This window comes from Populus alba, chromosome 4, assembly GCF_005239225.2.
Source record: "Populus alba chromosome 4, ASM523922v2, whole genome shotgun sequence".
NCBI lineage: Eukaryota > Viridiplantae > Streptophyta > Magnoliopsida > Malpighiales > Salicaceae > Populus > Populus alba.
The window spans coordinates 1,981,700-2,005,081 of record NC_133287.1 but is presented as its reverse complement, the minus strand read 5'-3'; the positions used below and the strand labels follow the sequence as shown (position 1 = coordinate 2,005,081).

The 23,382-nt window shown below is 32.8% G+C and overlaps 2 protein-coding genes across 2 annotated transcripts; both read right to left on the bottom strand.

Annotated features, from left to right (window-relative positions):
• Nucleotides 1–148: 148 nt before the first annotated feature.
• On the bottom strand, nt 149–4,060 carry LOC118058640 (cysteine-rich receptor-like protein kinase 10). Its single transcript, XM_035071365.2, has 7 exons — nt 3,094–4,060; nt 2,235–2,372; nt 1,977–2,098; nt 1,653–1,863; nt 1,313–1,550; nt 779–929; nt 149–665 (listed from the first exon to the last, which is right to left on the bottom strand). Exons 1-7 carry the CDS (start codon nt 3,920–3,922, stop codon nt 333–335), a joined length of 2,022 nt encoding a protein of 673 aa, XP_034927256.1. The 5' UTR covers nt 3,923–4,060; the 3' UTR covers nt 149–332.
• Nucleotides 4,061–16,768: 12,708 nt separating this feature from the next.
• On the bottom strand, nt 16,769–23,101 carry LOC118058626 (cysteine-rich receptor-like protein kinase 10). The gene is made up of 7 exons (XM_035071348.2): nt 22,128–23,101; nt 18,489–18,623; nt 18,246–18,367; nt 17,931–18,141; nt 17,530–17,767; nt 17,277–17,427; nt 16,769–17,197 (listed from the first exon to the last, which is right to left on the bottom strand). Exons 1-7 carry the CDS (start codon nt 22,972–22,974, stop codon nt 16,859–16,861), a joined length of 2,043 nt encoding a protein of 680 aa, XP_034927239.1. The 5' UTR covers nt 22,975–23,101; the 3' UTR covers nt 16,769–16,858.
• Nucleotides 23,102–23,382: the final 281 nt, after the last annotated feature.

Here is a 23,382-nt window from a genome sequence, read left to right as displayed (position 1 = left end):
ATAGAGTAAGTCGCGTAGACATTTGTTTGGTTTAAACTTTAAAGACTTTCGAACACATCTTAAATAAGATTCTCCAACCAAGTACAATAGTTTAAACCATATAATATTTAAGTTATACAGCCAATATTTATAAAATAGAAAAAAGATACAGAACCAAGAGAGAGAATTAAAAAGTATTAGAAACAGCTTTATTGTTTTGAAATACATCTCATTGAGGCTCATAAAAAATAAATTGTTTGATTTTTAAGACCATACGGCATTCATAAATTTTGTTCTCCAATCCCCTGTATAAACTAACATGCATCCATGTTTGGGAGACTGTTTTCTTCGCATTAACGAGGATATAGTTCTGTGATAGACACATCATTCACGGACAAAGGCTTCGACTTGATATTAGATTTGTCAGACTCCAGCTCTGTTAATGGCAAGCTTGAGATGGTCATGCTTTGCTCAAAGCTTGACGGCTCTCGAAGCAATGGTAGCGATATCGAGAAGCTAGTGAGCATGAGAACTACTGATGTCAATGTGGGTCTATCGTTTGGATCTTCTTGGACACACAGCAAGGCAATATGGAGGCATCTAGTGATCTCATTTCTGGAGTAAGAATCTCCTAAGCTTGGATCCACTAGTTCCATTGCTGCCCCAATTTTCCATTGCTTCCATGCCTGAAACAATCAGCAGCTATGTTAGGTAACATTCTTCTTTTTCTCCCCTTTTAAGATGAGTAGTTGAGTTTGGCATAAATAAAATTAAATTTGTGCACTTAATTTTCTCTTACATAGTTCACAAGGCACAGTCCATTGTCTGATTGATAGAAACTGCTGTTCTTTTTGCCGCTGATAATCTCGAGTATCAAGACACCAAAGCTATAAACGTCTGACTTAACAGAGTACTGTCCTTGCATTGCGTACTCCGGAGCCATGTAACCACTAGAGTGTCCAACAATCAGCATCGATCACAGAAAAATAACATCGACAATAAATGCAAAGTCTTTTTTTTTTTTAAGTAATTGTAAGGGTGCTCTTTTCACATTATCATTACGTAATTTGAAAAATTTAATAAATTCTCATCTTAAATTTAAATATAGAAAGTAAAAAAAAGAAATATAATAGGACAACTTGAATATGTTTTTAAGAGTTTGTTAACCGTAGTTATTTGTTATAGCCTCTTGTTTTTTTTTTTTTTTTTTGTAAATTCTCTTTTTATAATGTTTTAACAACATGGATGAAGATATGCTTCACTAAAGAAAAGGGTTTAATAAACGATAGTGTAGACGAACAATATATAGAATTTAGGCCTGAAAAGAACTTACAATGTTCCGGCGATTCGGCTTGTAACTCCTTGAGTTTGATCAACTCCAAAAATCTTTGCCATACCAAAATCTGCAATCCTGGCATTCATTTCCCCATCCAACAAAACATTGCTTGCTTTAAGATCACGGTGGATGATTCGGAGACGGGAATCTTCGTGAAGATAAAGGAGACCTCGAGCAATCCCCCCTATGATTTTGTAACGACTTAACCAATCCAACAGTCCTTGTCTTGCAGGATCTTCATGTATTTATATAAAAAATTAAATAATCAGGATGGAGCTAAGAAAAATAAATAATCAGGATGGATCACACGCAAAATATATGTTACGAAAAGCCATACCAAATAGGAAGTAGTCGAGGCTCTTGTTTGGAACAAATTCATAGATTAATATCTTCTCTTCCCCTTGCAGGCAATAGCCCAACAGCCTGACTAGATTCCTGTGTTGAAGCTTGGCTATCAACAGGACCTCATTCTTAAATTGTGCGGCACCTTGTCCAGAATATTTTGATAGCCTCTTCACAGCTATGTGTTGTCCATTAGGAAATGTTCCCTGAGAATGCACTTTCACCAATGGTTGAGCAAACAATTTTTCATAATTTCTTAAATCCTAAAGCAACAAGCTTTTCGGTTCTTCAGAATGTAAATGCATTGCAAATTGCCTACCTTGAAAACCTCGCCAAACCCTCCTTCGCCTAACTTGTTATCGGGGGAGAAATTGTTTGTGGCAGCTTCTATAGTACTCAAATCAAATTGCAAGGACTCCTCAGTTGAAATCTCATCTCCACCTACACAGCACAGGTAGATCTTCGATTGAGTTTTTGAGAATATTATCGTGCAACATCGGCAGAGTACACAACAGAAAAGACACTGCTTTTTTCCAATTAAAGTAAAAAAAAAAAAAAAAAATCTTATGTTCTTTACCATCATTTTCTTTCACCGAATCTCTGTTCTTTCTTCCCCTTCTTCTCAGGAAACAGAAACCCAGGCAGAAAAGCGCAATAGAAACACCAACAGGAACGACAATGGCAATAATCACAACTGTTGAGACACGGACTTTTCCTGAATGCAAACAAAAATGTTTCAATCATTAGTTATTTCTTTAAATATATTATACCTTTTTTTATTTATTTACCACCATAAAAGATTTATTCATGTTGGGATTTTATTTACTTATGTTGACATTTAAAAAAAAACTAAAGAAAAATGCTAGAAATGAAATAAATTTTATTTAAGAGATAGAAAAGCTCGAACATATACAATCAAAACTTTTCATGAGAAATTAAATCAAAATATCATTCATTTATCACCATCAATCATGTTTCATCAATAAATCTATTACCTAATCCTTTATTGAATAGTGTTACAAAATCTGTTCATTTATAAGAAGACTCAAATCATTGCTACAGTATTAGCTAATTGTTTTTTCATAACTGAAATATGTAAAAGATTTAACAAAAAGAATTTTTTTTTTTTGTCTTCTTACAAGAAAATAAATTATTTTTTTATTTATAATCGGAAAAAAGTATTAAATTTAAAAAAGATTAACTGGCTTTTTATTTTTTTTTTCTAATTCTTTTTCAATTGTTTTTGTAAAATTACAATAAAAATTCTAATACGTGTCCCTCTGTCTCGGTTTTTTTTTTTTTACAAATCAAAACTAAGAAAAAAAAAATGGATTGATCATGAATGGAAGAACTACTATAATCAATTGTCTAAATTGAAACCAAATAAAGATTTTTGGTTCCATTAATTAATCTGGACAAAAAAAAAACAACTTTACCTTTTGATCCCGACACTGGAGAGGGAGGAGGAGCACGAATCTCGGGCGGAGGAGGAGGTGGTGACTCTGCCGCCACCGCTGTTTTATTATAAAACTCATAGATTTCATACCGAATATTACAACTTGGATACAGGACTCTTGCTCCTGGCTTTTGGCTACAACAACTGGGCAAAGTAGAAATAGCTATCCTAAGACATCGATTACAATCCGAGCTTGACAAGTCCGGTGTGCACTGAACAAGGCTGTACAAGTTTTGAAACTCTTTAAAAGATACTTCTTTAACTGCGAACTTTTTAGCTCCTGAAGGAACACTTGTAGCCCGAGTGGCTGTATCATTCATGGTGGTAGCCACTAGCCGGTTAAAACGTTCAGGTTCGTCCGCGATATTCTGAGTGTTAACTAAGGTCACTCCTGGGTCTTGGTCCATGGTAGAGAAAAAAGCCCTGTTTGAGTAGCGCAAGAGGCACAAATCGTACCATAAAATGACCACTTTTTCAACTGGGCAACGTTGGATTGCCTCTTCGGCAGCCAAGGCTACACAATTATGGCAAGCATTTTTGCTAACGTCGCCACGGCAAAGAAACAGGCCATAAACATCATCAGGGTCCAGCCCTATAGAGGAGTTGTAGAATCCATTAAGATTATTGCGGGTTGCATTGGACACAAGTGAAGAAAGAAGGAGATTTAAATTGGCTTGGTAAGTGCTGTTTCTCGTGTAAGTTGTCTCGTTACTGCATACATGATAGAGATAAGAAGGGTCCTGTGATTTAGTGATAGTAGCAAGGCTAAGCAAGGAGAGTAGAGCTATGAAGAAATTGAGAGACTTCATTTTTGGTGATCAAGTTTTCTAGCCAGCAGCTCTTATTTTTGCTACTAGCCCTGCGAATATATGAAGATTTAAGTCAATGAAGTAAATAATGCTTGCATTCACTGTAAAAATAGGTACGAGCTAAAGGTCTCGATCAACTTTCAAAACTACTCCATTGTTGTGCAGAACTGACCCATCAAAAATTCAATGAGAACATGGAAAAAGATATGAAGAATCCTAATCAAATTAATTTGTGGAAATTTGTTTCGTGAAAACTATTGTTGGATGGCAACAGAAGTGCTAAAGGAGACACAAGTCTTCAACGTAATGCGTGGGTTGCAATGCTAGTGGACGGAGAGTCATTATCAATCACTGTTCTTTGCCGCGTTGCTCTCTGCTCTCCTTGTGTGTGAACATTTCTTTGAATTTTCTACAAAATGTTTTTTCGACGAAGGGATTTACATTTGCAATTATCTGTCAATTAGAGTTTTGAGATACTTCTAGTTTTTTTTTTTTTTTTTAGATAATAGTCCATAGTATTATTAAGAAAATGGCTAAAAAGATAAGCTTTTGAGGTTTTGAAACAGGGGAAGGAAAAAATGGGGGCAAAAGAAAAGAAAAGACAATTGAAATCAGCTCCTCCGTTCTGCAGAACCGTTGGCATTACAACTGCTATGAACATTCTCGCCATTGAGGTCTAAAGAATTGGAATCAAGCCTCAGCCATAATTAATGAGAAACTTCGAAGGACCTTGGAAAAACAGTTTTGAAGGTTTGGGGCAGCACCATTAAAGATGACATTATTTCGATGAAGCCAAAGATTCCATGCAACGCAAAGAAAAGAAGTTTCCATAAGAGATTTTGTTGTTTTCCTTTCACCATGGATAACCATTGGTAGCACATATCCTCAATATATTTTGGGAAAACACTGCTAATACCCCATATTGAAAGGAATTTCATCCAAAGATTCCAAGCAAACTGGCAATGGATAAAGAGGTGACTTGAAGATTTCAAGCTTATTGCAAAATACACATCTTGATTCTTGAAGGGTAAGGAAGTCATGCTGAAACAAGAAATTTTCAGCAGATACTTTGTCTTGAACAACAAACTAGAGGAATAATTGCAGTTTTGGTGGGGCTTGTTTTGTCCAAACTGAAGACTGGAATGGTTGGGCACCATTGTAGAGCAGCTGATCCATCATATTGGAACAGGATTTTACTCTGAAGAGTAAAACTGTATTGAACACCTAAATTTTCTTATCCAGCCTAAAGCATAGCATAGTCTTGGAATCCAATGAGGATGATAATAGTGATAACTGCTCTTCTTCAAATTGGAACTGAAGGCAACACCATTGCAAAGACCATATCCAGATACCACTGATCCATCTACCAATGTTAGCCACCAAAGCAATTTTTGAGTAAGACAAAAGATATAGCCTAGTATCACACTTGGACATTGGGATGACTGATTAAAAATTTCTTGGCTGGAAAAAAAAAAACAGATATCTAACATCTTGTTCTTTGAGAGAAAAGGTCTAATTCAAGGAGTCACCACATAATATTATGGTCACTAGGAATCCTAAATGGCCAGTAGAGATTCTAACGGTACGGGACTGGTTATGCGAAAGGAAAGATGTTATCATCCTTTAGTCGTCCTACTTGAGACAAACCACATTGCTGGTTTTATCTAAAATTGCTAAGAATATGTTCTCCATTTTATTGTTCTCCTTTTTTTTATTCTTCCTATCATGTTCCTGACTCTAGCGTCAATGAACAGTTCATACAAATATTTTCAACTCTGGCGTTGGTAAATATTGCACAAACCCAAAAAGTTGAGATATTCTTAACTCTAGTGTCAGTGAATAATTTTGCAAAAAATTGAATTTGAATAAGAGTTTTTGTATGCTATGTCCTTTTTGGTTTATCCTTTATTATTATTTTCCCTTTTTAGATGGAAATTAAAAAAAAAAAAAAAAAAGAGCACTACACGACAAATTTGCATTTAATAGTAATAGTCCACAGATTGAGCACATAGCTGAAAAAAATACAAAATGCAAAGAAAAAAAAATCAAAGCATAAGGGGCCCACAAATAAATCAACGAAGATCCCCAAATATTTTTGAAATTTTTTGTTATCGAGAAGGGGTTCGTTTGGCCAAATATCAAACTAGAATGAGTATAAAAATTATAGTCAAGATATAAGGGTTAGTAAACACAATTTGGGTTGGCTCGGCCTAAAGACTAGACTCGGCCCCCTATTTTTTTAGGGTTGGGTCTAGCCCAACCAGTATGGGTTGCGTTAGACTCAGCCTGGTCATTGGCCCAAGCTAGTGGCTTGGCTAGGCAGCAGGCATGCGTAAACTAATCAAAAATGCAAAACAGGGCAGGAGAAAGTAGTCTTGCTTGGGCATGCTACTTGAGACGAAGACGCAAGGTGACGATTCCTTGTCTGATTGGTGCTTCCCTCTCTCTGTTTCTACCCTTCTTCTTGCCTTTGTATCGTGTTTTTTCAGTTCTCTCTCTCTCTCTCTCTCTCTCTCTCTCTCTCTTTATTTCCCTGTTTTCTCCTCTTCTCCCTCTGTATATCTCTCAACCTTTTTTTTTGTATTCTAAATCCCCCTATGTTTTTGGGTTTTTTCTTTTTCTAGATTTTTCTCCTCCTGTTTTCTGCTTTTCTCCTCTGGATTTTTCCTCCTCCCTTGTGATTGTTGATTCCCTTGGTATTTATAGGGATCACCCTTCTCTGCCTCAGCCTACGTCTCTCCTCCTGATAAGCATGGCTTGGGGAGTTGGTTTCCTAGCTACCAGGACTCGGACGCAATATTCAATCCTTATCTCCCCGGGTTGTGATCATCATGAAGATAAGGATTGATCTTTTGTGTTTTGATAGGACTAAGATGCTAGCATTTTAATTTCTTCTCTTCTTTGCAAGCAGATTTGCAGTGTTAGAGGAGGAAGAAGAAGAACTGTGTATGCTTGAAGCAGTGCCATTTTGAAATGGGCATGACCATTTCCAAGTTGGTCCTTCAAGTTTCCAAAATTTTCATTGAAGCCCCTGATCTTTTAATTTTAAACTTTAACCCCTTAAAATTAGATTAAAAAGCAAATAGATCAAAATTTGGATTACAACACCTAGGAAAGGCTATTTTCAGAGGGAAATCTCATATCCAGTTATCTAGCTAAAAGGATGTTAATCTACCATTGCCCACAATGAACTTGCAGTGTTTTTTAAAGACACGATGATCATCTTTAAAGAATGTTCATAATATCCCTCCAGATTTTGGAGGGGTGGTTGTTAAAGATAGGAATCCCATTCTCAAAAACTAAATTGTACAGAGTAGTAATAATGGTTTTCCATAAACTTGAACCCGGAGGGGAAAGTCTCCAAATCCATTTTAGCGCTCTATTTTTTGACATAGGGCAGACTACACTGAGGCCTTCTTGTTTCTTATCACGCATCATTAGTCTCCTTTGGATCTTACAGAAATATCTCTGCTTGGTATAGCCACAACATAAGAATCGTCCTTGGATGGAGGAAAGTAATCTATATAACCTTTTTGACATCATGAATATTGACATAAAATAGATAGGTAGGGAGTTGAGAACACTTTTGATGAGACATAGTCACCCAGCCATGCTTAACAACCTCCCTTTCCACTAATTAAGCCTTTTACAAAAAATTTCTATAACTAGTTTCCAAATGGAGATGCGAGATGGATTGGCCCCTAGTGGCAAGACAAGATAATTTTCATGGAAGAGAGTCAGACTTGTAGAAAATAGTCCTAGTCAAAATCAAACATAAATGGTCTTCTATATTGACACCAATAATAAAGCTTTTATGGAAATTAATGTGAAGGCCTGAACTTAAAGCAAACCATCTTAGAATTCTTTTAATTTGAAGTAAATGGTCAATATCTGCTGGGATGAATATTAACATGTCATCTACATATTGCAAATGGTTGAGGAAAAGTCTTGAAACAAACTATAGCCCTCTAAAAATGTTTCCCATAGATACCTTATGAAAAAGAACTTAGAGGCCTTCAGCGGCTATGTCAAAAAGATAAAGGGATATCGAGTCTCCTTGATGCAACCCTCACAAAACATAGAATTGTTTTGAAGGGGATCCATTGATGAGAACCAAGAGTTTTAAGGAAGATAGATATTCATAAATCATGTTTCTCTATTTCCTGCCAAACCCCATATAGCCCATGATATCATCTAAGTAATCCTAGGAGACTGAGTTGAAGGGTTTATGGAAATCAATCTTGAATATCAAACTTGCAGCTTTTTCTTTTTTTCAAATCACAGACCAGCTCATAATGGTGGAATCAGGATATTAGAAACCAGGACGTAACAATTTGGGGTCTTTTAATATTTTAAAATAGTTTGATAAAAGTTATGGAAAAAAAACACACGTTAAAAAAATAATAGGAAAATATAACATTTGAACACAACTGCTATTAGAAATATCTTTTGTTTTAAAATCCATAATTAATTAACATTTTTAAAAGTCATCCTTAAATTTTATAAAGATCAAATGGTCAAGAGATGAGATTCAAGATTCAATGGTCAAGAAAGAAAAAGGAAATAAGTGAATGTGGCGGGAGAGAGAATAGGAAAAGAAAAAAGGAAAAGAAATAAAGGGTCACAAATGACACACTATAGCTTTATTTTTTACTCACCCGGAACTGTTAAAAAGATTTTAACAACATGATTCTAACAACACATTGGAAGACCAGCAAATAAGATCGTAATTGGTTAGGGGTTTTGTTTGGGATTAATTTCGAATCAATTACGACCTTTTTCAGTGGTCTTCTAAAGTGTTGTTGAAATTGTTTTGTTGATATCTTCCTAACACTACTGAATATGTTAAAAACAGAGCATCGGTGTGTCATCAATGACCCATTCTTTCTTTCTCTTTTTTTTTTTCTCATTTCTCTCTCTTGCAACATCATCTTATCCACTCTCTCTTTCTTAACCATTAGATCTTGAATCTTATCTTTCGACCATTGGATATTTATAAAATTTTAAGTTAATTTTTGTTCAAGTTAATTAACTTGCATATAAGACATGCAATTTGATTTTAACTAAACAATTGATATTGAGAATAACATGGGTGTACAAAACTGATATTTAAAATTATGCTATTTTTCAACTTATGTCATTCTTCAGAATTTTTACCAAAGTATGTTATTTTTCAAAAAAAAAAAAAAACATTCAAGCAATTTTTATTTTATTTTTTTGGATGCAAAGTGTAGATTCTTATACTTTAAAGAGTTTCAACTTTTTAGGACTCAAATTTAATTTTCTAATAATTTGATGATATATGATTATATGTAAATTTAGTGGCCACATCATCATATATTTAATGAAATCTAAAATAAATAAAGTTAATCCTTATAAATTAATACTACTATGAAAATTTATTAATTATTCAAGCTATTATTTCACACAGTATAAAACTAACGATATTGCAAAGAAGTAAAAAAAAAAAAAAACATGAAATAAAACAGTTATATGAAATGATGATCATGATATTGCAAATTTGGTAAAAATAAAATATTTAATTTATTTATGATTACAACTTAACATACCCAAATCTCCAGATCTTCAACAGCAAAAATATAGTGGGACAAACTGGAAACTTTCTTGTCTTCATTGAATCATTCTCAGCACCTACTGTATTCCAAGAATTGCCTGAATGGGAAGCCATTAAGGAATCATGGCATTCTCCACCAATCCCTTTATCCATCCATCTCCTGAAACTGTCGATCTTGTTTAGCTCCCTTGATTCAATATTATATGCACATCCATTGTTGGCAATGCTCCCATCTTGGGCAGTAGAAGCAACTACTATATATTTGAGATCCAGAGCGATTATGAAATTAGGGAGAAATCAAGCTCCTGCAATACCGACAAAATGTGAAGCTTCATTTTGTGAATTTCATCGTAGGACCAATTAACCTAATTTCAAAGGAGCATAGAGCATAATGCAAACGGCAGACCTGGATTGCTTTTTTAGGAGCTACAGTTGAGTTTGAGGAGGATTGTTCCATCCACTTTATGTTTTGCGTTTTAAAAAGTATTAAAAAAATATATTTTTTTAATTTCAAATTAATATTTTTTTATATTTTTATATTATTTTTTATGCACTGATATAAAAAATAATTTTTATATATATATATATTATTTTAATAAATTATTAAATAAAAAATACTTTAAAAAAAAAACTGTAAATACAATCTAAAAAACCTCCTTGAACACGTCCCTATTCATTGTTACAGTGCATTTTGCCTCACGGACAGCTGATCTTGCCTGGCTTTTTTTTTTTTCTATCCTTTTGGGTGATGTTGGTGGGCTTGGGCTGGTAGCGTGGTTGTTTTTACTCGTGGGCTTTTTTTCACTTCGTTTGGCTGGGCTTGGGGCTGCTACCTGTTTGCTCAGCAACTCATTTTGCATCTGCCATCCACTCGGCCTCTCTTCACCTGGTTCCCGCGCTGCCCCTCCCTCTCAATTGAAGCCACCATGAGTTGAGAATCTCTCCAATTTACAGTGTTGGCGCGGCTTTCCAGATTTTTTTCTACCATCTCTGGTGAAGGAAAATAACTTTACAGATTGTGGTTTTGGGAATACATAAGAATACATGCTTGAATCCATGCGTTTTTAGCTTTGGTCAATCAACCCATGTGGATGCTATTGTCGTTTACTTTTTAAAGCTATTTCTTCAATACTAACCAGTTGCTTTTCCAGCAACTTTTACGGTGTGTGTTTTACATTTTGGAAATTGTTTTAGCATGCTAAGTCGAGTGGGAATGGTTGTCGACTTAGCATGCTAAAACAATTTGGAAATTGTTTTAGCATTGCTTGAGTAGCAATGGTTAACTTTCATCGGCTGTTGCGTGTTGCAATGGCAAAGCAAATTAGCAACCATTCAGACAAACACATTGACATAAGAAAAACAAAGCTGGTCCCCAAGCATGACGCTACGCAAAGAAGGCTGAACAAAGTTGCTCGCAGCATTCACAATCTTATTTTCCAGCTGCTCCAATTCATTTAGACTCTTTTATCTCAATTTCCTCTCTTTTCCTTGGCTGTTGGCACCAAATCCCTGCCATATTGTTGCTGTTTCTTCAGAAGCAGATTGTCTTATGTTCTGTTGTTTACTCCACTGTTGAGCAGCACTGGTGCCAGGTCAACAGCGGACAGCCGTGGTAGACGTTCACAGTTTCAGAAGAGGACTCTCACCAAGGCATCCTCCCTAGCGAAGGCCCCTCTCTCTTTTTCTTTTTTTTCTTTCCTGCATGTTAGATTGCTGCTCAATATTGCTGTTTTTTTTTTTTTTTTATCTTGTGTCATCTTCTGTTGTTGTTACACCATTTCTTTCCTTCAATGCTGCGCATGTGGCCATGTTTGCTGTTTTGACATGTGCTGCTGCCCACGCATTATTATTCCAATGCAATTGCTCCTCATTGCAATTACTTCTCCGTCTTGGTTTTCTGAGCTACAGGTTCGGCTTGCAATGGCAGCCATTTGAGATGCTTTATGCGATGGATTTGATTTCTTTGAGAGGTGTCTTATGTTATGAATGATGTTTTTTGGATTGTCTTGGTTCGTTTGCGATTGCGTTTGCGTTTGCATTGAATTGCTTTCATCATGCCACCTTGGAGACAACTCTTCGCAATTTTTGAGCTGCACATACTCTTGCTATTGATTTCTTATGAAGCACAAGTTTTGGTTTGATGTTGGGAACCCATTGTTCATTTATTGTGGGTGTTGGTTTCTTATGGCCAGCCGAAACCTTTTAAACGTGAGGCCCATTGATGCTAACAAAAAATAAATTAATTAATAATATATGGTGATGCCGCCGCCACTCTTCTTCAAACGGGACTTTTAGTCACTTGCCACCATCACTAACCATTAACCTTTACGATATTCGTACCCTTCCCCGGGGTAGAAACACCGGAGGGGATACCTTTGGAGGGGATACCAAACCCCAACTTCTATTTTTTTATTACATAAAATGAAAACTAAAGGTGTCTTATTTATTTAATTTTCAAAAAGTCTTCATAACAAAATTAGAAAATCAACTAAACACACTGATCTTGTCTCTCTCTTTTCTTTTCATTATAACGTTTTTTTTCTTTCAATGGAATACTTTTATAGTCTAATTAGATGAAATTATGTGTTATATTATCATAAAAATTCCAAATTAAAAGATAAAAAATTAAAAAAAAATATAGTGAAAATTCATAATTCATAAACAATCTCAAATTCACTATAATTTTTATTTTGATCTTAAAGTTTAATTTAATCATTCTTCGGTTTCTAGATCAAAGAGATTAAAGATAAATTCATTAAAAATAGCTAGGAAAAAGAAAATTATCGGTTAAATCACTTTTCAACAAAGAAACTCATTGTTCATAGTGACAATAAATTCCTTTTGACAATGAAGATTTAATTGTCATGGCTTTGAACCCTTATCTTGCTTGCAATAATAGACTAGACTCAGTTTAAAGAATTTTTATTTGGTTTATTTTCAAAAAACAATTAGATTATTTTGGGGTGTTTTAAGGTTATTAAGTGGTTTAAAAATGTTTTTATGATGTTTATTAGGTGTTTTTTTAAAAATAAAAATTGATTGAAAAATGAATTTTTAACCTAAAAAACCCCTCCCTTGTTTTTTTTTTTTTTTTTTTTGGCCACATAGATGAATTCTAAATTGGCGCCTAATAGGTGATTAATGATGTGTGGTTTGTTAGTAGCTTAAGCACGCAAGCCTATCCATGCACTCAAGCATAAGCCCTAGTTTTTAAATAGAGCAAGCATGTTGGGCCACCAAGGCATGTTGGCCCTCAACAAGCCCGCATACCTAATCTAGTCTAGCCTTTTTTATTTTGATTTTTTTTAATTTTATCATGTAAATTAGTTTTTTATTGGTATTTTTTTTATTTTATCATTTAATATTTAATTAATTTTGAATTGATATTAATATTTTGTAATCATTTGATTAAATTGAAAAAACCTTATTGAACTTAAAACAATTTATAACTCGGATCACAAGTTTAACAGGTTAACATGTATTAGTCTGTGTTAATTTAGTATGCCCCCATCTAAATGTTTTCTAATAAAATATTATCTTGAGATAATTTTTTAAATTCAAACTATAATATTTCAGATATTCAAAGTTGAACTCACACATCTATACTTTTTTTCTTTGCCAATAAAGTTACAATAAAATAACTTCCATATTTTTTTTTATATTTAGGTTAGGCAAAAAATCATGATGAGGATTTTATTTGGATGACCATATATGCGCAACACATGAATATATATATATATATAACCACCTTTTAGTTGTGGTTTTATTTTTTTTATTTTTTCACACATGAATATGAATATAAGAAGACACATTTATACCCAGTAGCAAAGCCATAATGGGGCAAAAAATTGCCCCCTAAAATATTTTTTTTCAAGTGTTTTTTTATATTAAAATATTAATATAATAGCTTTATATGGTTAATTTTCTTTGTTAGCTACTAATTGATTCAAACTCTTTTTTTGTTTCCATTATTGTCCCTGCCTCTCTCTTTTCTATAAAATTTCTCTTCACGCCCTAAGCTATTAATTAGTTAAGTAAGTAACCTCTTATACTTTATGTTTTAGGGAAGTTTTCTTTATCTTTTTTATTTGTTTTATTATCTAATTTTAGTTTTATTTTTTTTATAATTAGTTATTGAAAATTTTGGGATTTATAATAATTTACGAGTTTGTTAAATTAATATGTGTACGAGTAATATTATATGCTCATGGATATAAATTAAAATGAGTTTTGATGATTTGATAAGTATTTTGCTATGAATTTCATATGAAAAATAATTGTGATAAATTTACTAATGTTTAAAAATAATGTACTAGATAACTCAAAAAATTAGGGACATAATAAATAAATTAAAAAGAAAACATTTAATATTTATGTTTAATCCACTTGTACAAACACAACAATTTAGCAAGAATAACATCAATTTGTGACAATTCTTTTAAGCTATGATTTTAGATGTTATATATCATATGTCAACATATAATTGTTGCAAAGATCTTTTCTAGTCCTTAAAAGATTTAGAAATAGATAAATAAAAATTTGTTGTATATATTGAGAAAAGTATTTTTAATAAGATAAAAAATAAAATCATTATAAAGTAGTTTTAAAGTATAAAATCTCGAAGGAAACAATTATAATGTAAGTTTTTTTTTTTAATTTTAAAAGTATTCTTAAATTAATTTTACTTGACTTGAGTTGAGTTGGTACATATATTTCAAATTAATTTCTTTATATAACACATGTGTGTATAACATATAATTAATATCAAATATTGTTTAATAATTTATACTTTCATTTAAAAAATCTTGGCTTCGCTACTATTTATATCATCATTATGAAAATGTACGGAATATATATATTTTTTATTCATATATTGAGATTTCTTGAATAAATCATAAAATATTAAATCTTCTTTTGAAAAACAAGTTAAAAAATTACTGTAGTTAAAAAAATTAATTTATCAGTCCCATTTGTTAATAAAAAAGTAATGTAGTGTTTTAATATATAAAAAATATCAATAAAAAAAGAAACTATGGCCTTTTATTTTATTCTTGAATAAATCATAAGAGATGGTACGCATGGATAACAAACCCCAGTTTAACACCGATGATCTTTATTATTTTATTCTTTTTATCTCCCTTAATTTTCACGCAATCTTTATTATTTTATTCTTTTTATTTCCCTTAATTTTCACGCTTATCACTCTAAATTTTCAAAGAAACTATGGCTTCCTCTCTATCCCTAGATAATAATAATAAACCCCTTAATAAACCCCTAGTTTAACACTGGTGGCCTTTTATTTTTTTTATCCCCTTGATTCTAACATCTATCACTCTAATTTTTCAAAATAACTCTTCAATTTATTTTTTCTTACAATTTAATTCATGTTTTTTTATTATAAATTTATTTATTATATGCATTGTGCAGCAGCCAGTCTATATCTCTCACAGTATTCTCAAAAGCCCGTATATTCCTGTTGATGGTCTTCTTCGGTGCTCGTTGACCTCTTCTTGGTTCAACATCTTCAATGAAAATCAACATACTTCTCGTTCGGTTAGAGAGACTTTTGCGAGTAAAATTGCTAAAGGAAAATGTGAAGGTCTGGCAGTGAAGCAACGAGGGAATTAAACCTTACTTGAATGTGGTACAATTTGGGCTTGTTGACCCAACAAAATTTATTTTGAACTCGAGATCCTTCAGATTTGGCCCAAAGCCCATCAAGCCCAGTGCTTCTATAGAACTCCACTTAACACTATAAGGAGAGATCAAAGACATGAAGTGTTTGATCCAACAATATAAATCGAGCTGACTCATCAAGATTCTGGTCTTCAAATATTCACGTAGAAAAGTATAAGAGGAACAACAATTCTTTTGTTTAAAAATTATTATTAGACAATTGTACCCATCACACACAATTATTTTTTTTAATTATTAAAACTTGTGTGTACAAAATTACCATGGATTTTAATTCATAGACAAGGATTTTTCTTGAATATTTTGATCTGTTTAAGATCCAACAAAACAAAAACTTAAAAATTACATGTACCAAAGTCCAAAGGTGGCCCAAAATACCATGACTGTAAAGCAAATACGTAACTTTAAATAAACCAAGGTGAAAATACTCTTAAAATTGTCCGAAAAGAAACCTAGTTTTAGTTGACACATGCTAATTCAAATATAATTTTATTATATATAAAAAATGTCCATAGGAAATATTTAGTATCAATACCTCAAAAATCTATCGTCAATTATATTAGATAATTTATACTGATATATGAAAATTAACACGCACACACACACCCGGACTTTATGAAAATGTTGGAGGATTTCACACACTATAATACCAAAGGAGTTCCGCATATATCCATGCATTCATATAGGTAATTAAATTAAATTTTGATCCATCTGAATGAGGCAAACAAACTGGATGGGATAAATGTGAGATGGCAAATGAACACGATAATCGATCCATGCTACTAAAGCACAAGATCAGTACATATCGTAGGATGAATTTGATATTAAACAGAGTGAAAGTTGATTAATGAAAGAAGTAAATAGCTGAGGAAGGAAGTCGAAAGTGTAGCAATGAGAGATAAATTGTTTCTAAGTTTTTTAAAGATGAGTGTGATAGTCTTCAACCAGAGAAAAAAGCAATATGAGATCAACATCATCAAAATATCGAGTCACTTAATCATGAATATGAAGATCTTATAAATAAAATAGAGTAAGAATGCTCTAAATCGTTCAATAGGATTTAGAAGTAACATGCAGACTTTTTTATTGGTCATTGAGATTGAAAAAAAAAAAAAAAAAAGAACTCTAGAGTAATATTGATAAAAAAAAAAAAACATGAAGAAATGAAAAGCTATTTTAAATAAAGAGAAAACCTCAGCTAAAAAAGAAAAGCAAGCTTAACATATTGCTTCTTTTAGGGGAAAAAAAAACAGAAGAGTTGGAACAAATTGCTTTATAAAGAAACTTAATGATGAGAAAAAGAGAGGTTTGTGAAAAAATCACCACAATTAATAGATGATCAAATTCCACTTATAACTTCAACAAATAATGATCAACGATTATAACATGCTAGAAAAAAGCTTACATAGATGAATGGTTATGAGATAACTAATCTTTGGTTAATTAGTTAGTTATAATCTTTATTAGATTATTATAATTTGAGGATTAATATATCCAGCGGAGTGTGTGTAGAAGCTAATCAATAAAATTTGGGACATTCATCCAAATACTTGTGTGTTTTAAAAAAAAAAACAATAAAAATCACAATTTTAAAGTGTTTGGTGCTGAAAAATTAACCTCATGTTTTTTATTTCCAGTATTTATTTTAGAGAAAATACACATGCTCCCTATCGAGGATATACTTCAGTAATTGAATCTTCATCTACAGAATAAACAACAGACTTGCTTTTAGAATCTTCTAAAAGAAATTCCTTGCTCGAAATGTTCACTTCATCTGTTATAGTGCTATGGAAAAACAATGCAGGCTCTTGCGGTGATGGTAAGGTAACCGAGTAACTATTGAGTGTGAGAACAACTGTTGCCATTGCGGGTCTGATAGCTGGATCTTCTTGAACACATAACAATCCAATGTGGATGCATCTAATTACTTCATTTCTTGAATATGTATCTGTCAGAGTTGGATCCAGCACTTCCAATGGTGTCCCATCTCTCCAATGTTTCCAAACCTGAAAACAGAAAATTGAATGGTCAAAAGTTGCTACATCTTATGCTACTTGTTTTCAAGAGAGAAAAACTTGCACTCACATAGCTCACAAGGTCTACAGCACCGCCTGTTTGATAGAAGGAACTGTTCTTCTTTCCGGTTATAATCTCAAGGATTAAGACACCAAAGCTATAGACATCGGACTTGACAGAGAAACGCCCATGCATTGCATATTCTGGGGACATATAACCGCTACAAACCAGAAAAACAGAGAAATGATTTCAAAAAATCGAAATGAAAGCACTCTGTCAGCAAATGAATTTACTAATAAATGGGAATTAGATCCAAACTTACTATGTTCCAACAATTCTATTGGTACTTGCTTGAGTTTGATCGACTACGAAAATCCTAGCCAAGCCAAAATCTGAGATTTTGGGGTTCATATCTCCATCTAGCAGAATATTGCTGGCTTTGAGGTCACGATGTATAATTCGTAGCCGCGAGTCCTCGTGAAGATAAAGAATTCCTCGAGCAATGCCTCCTATTATTTTGTACCGTCTTGACCAGTCCAACAGTCCTTGCCTTTCAGGGTCTATAAAATCAAGAAAACAGAACCTTCAAGTCAGAGTGCAGATCAACTGTCTCAAAGACAATTGTGCCTGATTACGAAGAATCGACTATATTCCTAGAGGCAAATATGCATTTCTCGTACTAAAAGGCAATGAGAAGAACATTAGAAAATCATCAATATATACCAAATAGAAAGCAGTCAAGGCTTTTGTTGCTGACAAATTCGTAGACAAGAATCTTTTCTTCTCCTTCCAAGCAAAATCCTTGCACCCTCACTAGATTCCTGTGTTGAAGCTTGGCTACCAAAACAACCTCATTCTTAAATTCTGCAGCACCTTGTCCAGAATTTCTTGATAGCCTCTTCACAGCAATTTGCTGTCCATTAGGAAGTGTTCCCTGAGAAAGCACTTTCACCGATGCTTGAGCAAGGGATTTTCAAATACGAATGCAACAACGTATTTCCTGTTCTAGAAAATTTAAACGCGTCACGAATTTCTTACCTTGTAAACCTCACCAAATCCTCCTTCACCTAACTTGTTATCAGCGGAGAAATTGTTCGTGGCAGCTTCTATAGTACTCAAATCAAATTGCAAGGACTCCTCGGTTGTCATCTCATCTCCAACTGCACAACACAAGTAGATATTCCTTTGAGCTTTTGAAAATATTATAGGCAGAGTACAAAACAGAAAAGACTCTGCTTTTGTTTTGTTTCCCAATTAAAAAAGATTTCTAATGTTCTTTACCATCATTTTCTGGCACATAATCTCTGGTCTTTCTTGCCCTCCTCAGGAAACAGAAACACATGCTGAAAAGCGCGATAGAAACAGCAATGGGAATGACAATGGCTATAATTAAAACTGTTGAGACGCCGCCTTTTTCTGCAAAAAGAAACATGTATCATTCAAAAACGAATTGTAATTCATAAAAGCTTTTAACTTTCACATACAAACATTTTCAAACAGAGACGAATCCATTTTCAATGGGAGCTCTTTTCTTTGTTTGTTTGTTTGTTTTTTTTTTTTTTTTGGGGGGCGGGTTAAGAAATTAGAGAAAAGAAAATATTTAACCATGTCAAGAAACATTTTTTCAAGGAACAAAAGATAATAAATTCTAGATATCTATTTTTTTTTATAATAAAAATGTTATAAACCTGGCTTGGTTTTGTGAGTCAAATCATCGACCCGGTAATTAGCTTAGACAGGTTTTATATCAAATCATTTTGAGAACGAACCATGTCAAACTTGATTATCCCTGACTCGATTTTGTAGTTAAAATCCAAATAAGATATTTTATGAGTTTTTTTAAAAAACAAAATTTCTTTTTCAACCCGGTATCATTTCAAATATTTCTTAAAATAAATCTTGAAATCACTCTAGTTTAGATTTACCCGTATTGACTAATCCAACTAGTAATCCAAGTCTTTCACGGAATTATAAACTTTACCGGGTTTTATAACTTTGCTTCCATGGTCTAAAGTCAAAAGCGGCTTTGAAGGCAGTAATGAACCTTTTGTAACATGTTGAAAATCCAACATGAATATCTTTTTGATTTTGGATCCATTATAATTAGAAACAGGGTTATAAGTTCAGTATTGCTTTCTGTCCATGACCAAGTGCTATCAAAATAATGCTATCAAAATATGTCATTCATAATTTAGTTCAATTTAATTATCAACTAATTTAATTTTAATAGATGAACTTATGAAAAAAAACATTAATTTAAAAACTTGAAAAAAACAGAAAAGATAGCAATAAAAAGAATGAAAATCAAATATAATAGAAAATATATATATATATATATATATATATATATATTATAACAATAAAAAAAGTGATCTCAAACAAAACAAATAACAATCAAAATAATAAGGACCAAATTTAAAAGACAAAACAAAAATAAAAAGACTGAAATTGATAAATATTTGTAATTTTATGAGGCAAGCAATTTTTATTTTATTTTTTAAAATGTAACTTGGACCATAGACCCCACAAAGATAAAAAGGTTGAAATATGGAAAACATAAAAAACAAATATGGTAACCCAAAAAAAAAAACATTCAAAAAAATCATATAGAAGGCTCATAATGAAGATAAAAAGTTTAATCACTAATGATATAAATATTGAATAATAAAATTAAAAAGTCATAAACTTAAAAAAAACATCCAAGAAAAACCAGGCAAACCTTTTAAACATAGGCAAAGATCTTAAACTCACAACCCTTTAAATCTCAAACCCGGGCTAAATTAAGAAACTCAATTCTCAACTAAATTAATATTGATTAGTGATAATAGCAACAAACTTCTCAACTAAACTTCATTGATTAGTGAAAGTAAATCCAATAAAGAACAATAAATAAAAAGACTCGAGAAAATCCAAGTTATTTTTAAAATCAATGAAAAAATATAGAGAAAGAAAATAAATTAAAACAATTATCTCAAATAAAACAAATAGAAATTAAAAGAGTGAGTATACAATCCGAAGGATAAAAAAAAATAAAGGGACATGAAATAGAAAATGAATTTTAATCTTATAAATTGTTTAAAAATTAATTTCAAATATTTAATGATGAAATCAAAAAAAAGATATCAATTTAAAGAATTAGCCAAAAAATCCAACAAAAAAAGATAAATAAAAAGCTCAAAATAACCAAGTCATTTTCAAAACTAACAAAAAATTTAGTAGAAAACAAGCTAAAAAATACATAACCCAGACTCCAATTGAATAAATATTGAAAGATGAGATGAGATTAAAAAAATTAACTTAGACAAAGGAAAATAAAAAAACTAAGCAAATCCACGAAACATTATAAACCTAGTCAATTCTTTAAAATTCGCATCCTGTGAAATTCTAAATCCAGGTTCAATCAAGAATCTTATTACGAACCAATTAAAAATATCAATTTAAAAAACTTGTCAAAACAAAAAAATTAACAATTAAAAGAATGATGATTAAATTTGATAGAAAAAAAAAAAACAAGGATGAAATTGTAAATCAAAATCAATTCAAAAAAATAATTTCAAACAAAAAAAATAACAATCGAAAGAACGGTGATCAAGTTTAAAAGATGAAAATAAATGGCGAGGGATGAAATCGAAAGGTATACCAATTTTATAAATTATTCAAGATAAAACAATTGTAATAAAAAGAATAGGAATAAGTCTGAAGAATTAAAAAATTAAGGGGTTGTTCTAGAGTTATTAATGGGTTGGCATAAAAATCTAAGTTGGGAGAGTGAGAAAATGGAGGAAAAATAGTTATTGATGCCAAACCATTATGAATTTTGAAACACGAGCCATGCAATTACATTGGGCTGAGGCATCACGATGACTCTAACAACGTTAGTGAAAGAAGCATTTGGTGGCCGAGCAACCCCCCCACGCTGCCTAAAAGACTTGGGGGCTATTGACACGTGCCAATAAGATTTGTTTAATATTAAACATTTATAAAAATAAAACAATGCCCCGAACTAACATGACATTAAAAAAAGAAACCATGGTAAAAAAATGAAAATATCTCCATGTGAGAGAGTTGTGTTAATTTTATCTTTAAGGGTATAAAAGTAATTTAACTATTTAAAAAATTAAAAAATACCAAAACACTCCTAAGAGAAAAGCAGCATATATATTTTTAATTGTAGAGGTATATAAATACTTTTACCGTGAAAAAATATTTAATATTAAAAATACCAAAACACTCCTAAGAGATTGATTTAATCCTGATGAATTTTCTAATCTCGTTGCACAATATTTTACTATTAAAGAGATTGATTTAATCTTGATGAGCAAAAATTGAATTGTTGAATCTGGTCGCAAATCTCTACTAGGAAAAGTAAGTAGTGTGGAATTCCTATATTCGTGACGAATCCGTTGTAGCTTTGAGAGGTTCAACTTTAGAGGGCTTAACTTGATCAGGGATTTGTTCTTGCATGGTTTTTTTTTCTTAATTTAGATGAATTTTTTTTAAATTGTTCATGGAGATAGGCAATTCTTGATCCAAACATGGTAAATATTGCAAGTGTTTTTTTTTTTTTTTTTTGTAAGTTTTGCACAACACGCACAAAATCGTGAACAATTTTTGAGGTACAATCACGTGGTGGGATCCGAAAAGAAATGTTGAGCTAACACCAGAATGCTTTCATGGCGTGGGATACACATTAGAGGACTCGGAATTGACTTTCAAACATGTGAGATGCCTTTTGGTGTATAAAATCGTAAGAGAAAAAAAATTAATAAATAATTTAAGGATTTTGTGTTTTGTAATTTAATAAATAAATTTCATCCAAAAAATTTAAGAGATAAATTTAAATTTCGACTAGTGCATTCTATAGTCACTGAACGATTAAAGATATTGAAAACAACAATAAATAGTGGAAAATAACTATACCTTCTGGTATTGTCGCTGAACGAGGAGGTGGAGGAGAAGGAAGAGCCACGGGCGAAGGAGGAGGAGGCGGTGACTCCGCTGCCACTCCCGTTGCATTATAAAATTCAGTAATTTCATAATGAATATAACAACTAGGAAACAAGACTCTTCCTCCTATCTTGCTGCTGCAGCAATTGGGCAATCCAGCTATAGCTGCACTGAGACATCGATTGCAATCAGAGCTAGATAAATCCGGTGTGCACTGGGCAAGGCTGTATATATTTTGGAACGCATCGAAAGCCGTTTTGTTCACGGCAAACTTTTTAGCACCAGGAGGAGCACTTGCAGCTCGAGCAGCCAAATCATTCACGGCGGCTCCCACTAGATTGTTAAAACGCTGGGGTTCGGTTGTGATATTCTGTGTGTTTAACAAGGAGAAAGAGAAAGAAGGGCTTTGATCCACCTTAGAGAAAATGTTCACGTTAGAGTAACGTAGGATGCACGCATCGTAATACACAATGGACGCTATTCCAATTGGGCAACGCTGGACTATATCTTCGGTGGCGAAGGTGACACAATTTTGGCAAACAGAGTTGCTAAGATCGCCACGGCAGACAAACAGGCCGTAAACTTGATCAGTGTTCTGCCCGAAAGAGGTGTTGTAGAATCCAATGGTATTATTCGGGGTTGCATTTGAGGCAAGTGAAGAGAGGAGGAGATTTAGATTGGCTCGGTAGGTGCTGTTTAATGTGGAGGTGGTTGCGTTTTGGCAACCATGATAGAGGTAGTTGGCATCCTCCTGTGCTAGAGTGATAATAGCAAGGGTAAGCAACGAGAGCAGGAGAACGTAGAATTTGAGAGAGTTCATCTTTTTGGTGATCAGCTGGCTAGCAGCCCTCACGGTGGAGGAAAGAAAGTTATATCTTTTTATCAGATGAAATGAAAGGTAATGTGGACAAGGAATGGAGAGAAGCTTAGAAAAACTGGAGATTGAAGTCAATGAAAAAAGTCGTGCCGTGTTTATTTATTGCTGATTGTAAAAAATTCAATGATAGTGGGGACAGAGACCACGGAGTCCCTTGCCATGTTCATTTTCTTAGAAATTTCTATAACAAGTTCAGAGACAACAAATGTTGACTTGGTGGAAAGTTCTTATAGAACATTTGAATGGCAGACAATTTTTAGAGCTAAAGCAACTGCGATAATAATAGTGGACAGAAAGTCATTCTGGATTTGTTGACGAGCGCTAATTTGACGTCTCCATTTCTTTGAAATT